Source organism: Hydra vulgaris, chromosome 14 (genome assembly GCF_038396675.1).
Source record: "Hydra vulgaris chromosome 14, alternate assembly HydraT2T_AEP".
In the NCBI taxonomy this organism is placed as follows: Eukaryota; Metazoa; Cnidaria; class Hydrozoa; order Anthoathecata; family Hydridae; genus Hydra; species Hydra vulgaris.
Window position 1 is genome coordinate 41,474,501 of NC_088933.1, and position 6,372 is coordinate 41,480,872.

General features: G+C 29.3%; 1 protein-coding gene across 1 annotated transcript; it reads right to left on the reverse strand.

Annotated features, from left to right (window-relative positions):
• Positions 1-2,285: 2,285 nt before the first annotated feature.
• On the reverse strand, positions 2,286-3,014 carry LOC136091134 (uncharacterized). Its single transcript, XM_065818117.1, has one exon. It carries the CDS (start codon positions 3,012-3,014, stop codon positions 2,286-2,288), a length of 729 nt encoding a protein of 242 aa, XP_065674189.1.
• Positions 3,015-6,372: the final 3,358 nt, after the last annotated feature.

The following is a 6,372-nucleotide window of genomic DNA, read 5'->3' on the forward strand; positions in this document are numbered from 1 at the left end:
CACAGCTCGAAAAACAGGACTCTTATAAGAATTTTTTGGATTGACAATGAGCTAAAAGAACTTGTGAAAAACAAAAGACGAATGAGACATTTAAACTGTTGCACAAATTGGAAAAACAAAAGTATGGTAAACGAATACAAAGCATTGTGTAAAACAGTTAAAATTGAAACGAGAAAAGCCAGAAAAAAATACGAACGCGAACTGGTCTACAAATCAATTAGAAACAAGAAGATACTATTTAAATATGTGAACGATCAGCAAAATGTAAAGAGCTCATTTAAAGCGATAAAAAACGTCGAAGGAAATGTTACAAATACGACTAGTGAGATTGTTGACATTTTAAACGAAAATTTTCAAAACTCTTTCACTAGAGAGGGAGACCAAGTATTACCAGAATTCGGATCGAGATGCGGGGTAAATATTTAGATTTTGTCGAGAGTGCAATTAATTACAGTGACGTAGAAACAAGATTAAGCAAATTATCCATTGAAAAATCTTGTGGAGTTGATCAATTGAGTACTATCATTTTAAAAAATTGCGCTGAAGGACTAGCAATGCCATTCACATTGATATTTATGTCTTCGATTGATAAGAGCGAACTACCTAAGCAATGGAAATTTTCGAACATTACCCCAATCTTTAAGAACAAGAGCAGTAAGCTAGAAGCGAATAATTATCGACCAGTATCACTGACTTCTGTGCCGTGTAAAATTCTGGAAAGCATAATAAAAGACTCACTTTTGGCACATTTTACAAACAAGAAATTTTTATCGAAGTGTCAACATGGATTTGTTAAATCTAGATCATGCACGACAAATCTCATGGAAACTGTGGATTATTTAACAGAAAATATCGCACTGAATCATCCGGTAGATGTGGTATTTAGACTTCGCGAAAGCTTTCGACACAGTGCCCCACAAAAGACTCGTTTTAAAATTAAAAGCGTATGGAATTACAGGAAAGCTGCTAAAGTGGTTAGAGGAATTTTTAAAACATAGAAAGCAACGCGTAGTCAACGGTGATACTGTTTCGAGCTGGCGCAATATCTACAGCGGAGTTCCGCAGGGATCGGTAATTGGCCTGATATTGTTTGTTTTGTTCATAAATGACCTGCCGGATAGAATACAAAATGTAGCCAAGTTCTATGCAGATGACACTAAAATAATGATCGATGTGAACTCAATAGAGAAAATAAACAGTCTTCAACGAGATATAAACAGTGCTTGGGACTGGTCTAAAGAGTGGTTAGTGAAATTCAATAAAGAAAAATGCGAAATAATACATTATGGAAGTAACAATCAAAAACACGATTATTCTGTGGATAATGATGTCCTAGGACAAACTACTATTCAAAAAGATCTAGGCGTATTATTCTCAGCAAACATGAAATGGAGACAGCAAATTATATCTTGCAGCTCGAAGGCAAATAAAATGCTGGGAATGATTAAAAACACATTTGTGAAACTGGATGTGCAGACTCTTAAAGTCTTATACGTGACGTTTGTTCGCCCAATAATTGAATTCGCGGTTCCAGTGTGGTCCCCTCAGCTTAAAGGAGAAATAAAACTGCTCGAGAAAGTTCAACACAGGGCTACGAGACTCAATCCGACTCTGGCAAAATGAAATACGAGGAAAGACTGGAGATTCTTGGCCTTAGCCCATTATGTGAACGCAGACTTCGTGGAGATTTGATCCAGACTTATAAGTTATTAAATAAGATTGAAAATGTGGACTTTTTGAACGGTTTCAAGTCTAATGATTTTCAAATATCTAGAGGAAACGGTGTCAGGTTTGAACGCGAAAAAACAAAGTGCAACTTAAGACACTCATTCTTTACTAACAGAATAACAAAACCATGGAATAAACTACCTAAAGATGTAGTTAATGCAAAATCAGTAAACAGTTTTAAAACACAATTAGACAATTGGCTCCTTTTAAATAAAATTAATACTGACACGGCTGTCTAAGTGTGTTATTAATACACACACTCGTCGTCTTCGGGCGGCTACAGCATCTACTACTACTACTACTACTACTACTACTACTACTACTACTACTACTACTACACCTACTACCAACCATTATCGATAGTTTTGGCACATAATGTCACAATATTAAAAGCGATAAGAAAATTTTGAAACACTTCTATGTTTCCATTTTTTAAGGTTTCTTCATTTTTAGTTTCTTTGAAATTCATTGTTTATATCTAAAAAATATATTATTTTACAAATTGTTGATAATAACCGTTAACAAATTGATTAATCTTTGTATTTTTAAATCTTTTTTCAAGTTAATTCTTTATGTTTAATATCTTTCATTTTCTTATGATTATAAAATTGAACAGATAAATTTCTAAAAAACAAACGCGTATATTCGTCGTTGATTGAATCCTCGTCAATAAAATGCTTTTTTGTCAAATATTCTATCGAGTCGGCAGACACTTGACCTAAACGTAACTCGTTGAGCGCATTAAAAAATTGCAAGTCATCTTTCTGTCTAAAACACGTTGATAAATTGAGCACTTTTACAATATATTGTTTCCAAATGGAAGACTGAAAAGCATAAATTCCGACAATGGGTATTAATTGATAAAAATCACCGCACACAATGACTTGGATCCCTTTAAATAATTCGTCTTCACATTTTCTAACTTTACAACCTAATCGGTGCAATAAATCAAAAGTTTCAGCGTTCATCATTAATATTTCGTCAATAATAAGGACATCTGTTTGTAACCATCTTTTGTGTACTTCTGGATGCATGTACCGAATATAATAGTCATCACTTTTGGTGCCAGTTCCAATTTCAGCAAAAGAATGAACGGTACTCCCGTTTAATAAATAGGCGGCTATGCCTGTACTTGCCGTGACAGTCATTTGTTTATAAATTTGTTCACTTTTGGCAATCGCATCTAATAAATAACTTTTTCCACAGCCGGCTCCGCCTGTTATGACAAAATTTTCTCCGTTATCTAGCCATTTAAAAGCTAATTTTTGTTCACTTGATAGTTTCATTTTTTTTAGTTGACTAAAAATAATTTATTCTGAAAATGTAAACAAAAATAAAAATTTTACAAGCCATAAAAAATACATGATTTTATCGTTGTTATAAAAACTTTTATTATTTATAGAAGACAAATAAGCTGTTAAAAATATTATTTCTTCTGGATTTAGACTTTTATTTATAAGTTTCAAATTCTTCCTTTGTTTGACAATTGTTTACATTTTCAATAACTAATTGTTTGTTAATCATCTAAAAAAAATTAAAAATTATTTAAATAATTATAAGCTAAATAACAATATACAAATAAACTTAATTGTTCGTTCCAATTGGCAATATTATCGTTCATCTTGGTTAAAAAATTACATTTTTCAAACATTTCCTAATTATGAAACGTATAAAAATTGTCAAAGTTTTCATTAAAATAATTGCCAAAATTTTCTTTTATCGTTTGAAAATCAATCCTTCTTAAATTTTGCGGATATTAATTAAAATCAACAACGTGCATGAAAAAACTTTGCCACGTGTCTTCATTGTCTTCACACAACAGCATGGAAACTCGAATTTCGTTTAATGCAGCTGGACAAAAACAATTTTGTTCGTATAAGAGTCGCAAAAAGTCGTTCAATTTTTCTTCCGACATGATATGGAGAAGACACTTTATTTTTATAACTAAATAAAATAATCAAAAAAGTTAATCGTCATACCGTTCGATATTTTTAACATCTTTTATTATTTCATCTATTTCAGTCAACCATTTTTCTTTATTTTTATTATTGTTATAATAAAAAAAAAAGCATCAAAACTTTGACAATAATAAAACAGACAACAGTTTTTAAAGTATTGTAATAATATTAATATCTCAACATTTGTCAAATTTAAACATTTCATTTCGAGCGTAAATAATTTAACCCAGTCGTCAAAATTTGAAAAAGAAACTTGATAAATGTCGGTGCTATAATTTTCTTGTAAACATTTCAAAGCCACCTGTTGAATAAATTTTAAAGAACAAACTTTATTAAATTTCTAAATCATTTCAACAAAACTGTCCAACTGTTTTAAAGCGATCATTTTTCGACACTGTCAAAGACATAAACAAACAAACCAATCATGTCATATTAATATCTTTTATGAATTGGCGACCGACAGGTGTATTATTAAAATTGCACTTTGATGGAAAATTATTATTAGTATAGCCGTTTTCTAATAATTTTTCACAATCTTGAAATCCTTTTTCGTTTTCAAAACATATTCTTTGTTTTGTGTTTAGAGAACAATTGATAACTTTTATTTTTACTTGACTAAAAAAATTTTTTTTATAGATACATATATTAAAGATTAATAATATCGTATATTATTAATATCGTTCATAATTTTAAAATACATTAAATACAAATCATTTCTAACAAATTTTTCAAACTCGAGTTTACTATTTTTTTCAATCATTTTGCTATATTCTTGACACGAGTTTTTAAATTCGTCAATTTTCTCTTCTGGAATATTATTTTCTTTTAAAAAAGCAAACATTTTTTCGTAAGCATACAAAGAATAGTTTTGGAGTAAATCTTCATTTAATTTAATACTTTGATTATATTCCACAATAACATCATTTAGACTTGTTAAAATAATATTTATTAAAGATATTCCGTCGTGGTCAAAGTACTTTTGCACTTCAGATTGAATATGGCCTTTTACACGGACATATAATTCTCAACTATCGCTTTCTTCTTCACCATTGCCTTTACACTCGAACAAACTGATAAACGATTCATACAGTTCAAAGTTTAACCAAGCAAGATTTCTCCAAGATTTAGATTTGTATACTAAGTTATATTGTGACATTCTAAAAAAAATTAGAAAAAAGGTTTCATAATTGATCCAAATACAGATTTTATTATTTTTTTATGAACTAAAAGTTTTTTTTTGCGTGTTACATAATTAAAATCTTGCAAGATTTTTCCTTTAAAGTCGTATTGAAAACATAGATCTAAATATTTTGAAATGGCAACATCCCTCTCTTTAATAAATTTGTTTTCTTCATTTATTAAAATTTCCAGTTCCAAAATGGCTTTGTGACATTTTTTAATTATTTTGAAAATGCAATCCATGTACAATTAACTTAATAAATTTTTTTTATCAATGCTCTCAATATCGTATTTTAACTCCATTAAAATTTTTGTTATTGTACCAGAGCTCCATTTTGATTCCCAATCGTCTTTGTCATATTTTAAAATTTTTTTAATTGTTTTGAAATGTTCATAATGTTTTGAATTTTCATCGAAAACGCGGTTCCATATATACAAACATTCACATTTATGTTTTGCCCATTCCACGTTTTTATTAAAACTGCATTCATTGCCAGAGTTGTTTCTTCTGTTGCATTTCATTTTTTTTATATCCTAAAAAAAATTTATTCTTTATAAAATTGTAACAAACATTCGTTTATTTCGTCAGAAATTTGCATATTACAAGTCAATTCCTTTAAATTGTCACAAAGTTTTGTTTTATTTTCTTCTCGACTCTTGTTAAATATTGAAAACTGACGGGTAAAGTAATCAAATAACGCCTTTAAAACTTTAACTTTATTCTTCGATAACGCAAATTCAAAAAAAAACATAATCTTTATGCATGACGTTAATATTTTGAGAAGTATTTAAAATATCCAAAATTCCTTCATTATCGTCCCAACAAAAATACCAAAATAATATCGTGTTTGACATTCAGTTACTTTTTTTTATACCTGCCAACTTTTTTTTAAAAAAAAATTTTATTTAAAAATGAAAAACAACTGTCAATTTCAAAACAAAAAAGTTAATGAATAAAAAAAAAGGAATGCTTGAAAATTTTTTGTTCTAAAAATCAAAAAAAATTTTATATGATATTTATTGTCCAGTCGATCCAAATCCTCCAACTCTTTTATTTTCAATAACGGCTGATGCTACATGAAACAAAGATTGACAACCTTCAAATTCGACTTCAACCTTTTGAGCTCCAACAAATGGTACAATTGTGATTTGAGCAATAAAAACTTTTTTTCGACTTTATAAGGTTCTTTACTGTTATTAAAAGCATGACTTTTATCTCTCGAGTATAATCAGAATCAATGATGGCAAGCGAGTTGAATACCACCAATCCATATTTTAAAGCAAGACCTGATTTTGCAGTTATAAAACCTTGAATATGGTTATCCATTTTAAATAAAGAAACTCCAGTCGAAACAAGTTTTTTTTCAAACGGTTCAAGAATAACTTCTTGCGTACTTCTCAAATCAAGACCGGCGCTACCCGAAGTAGCATAAAAAGAATGGTTTTCCAAATCTTCAATCAAAACTAACATCTAAAAAAACATTAAAAAAATGATGTATCTAAAGAA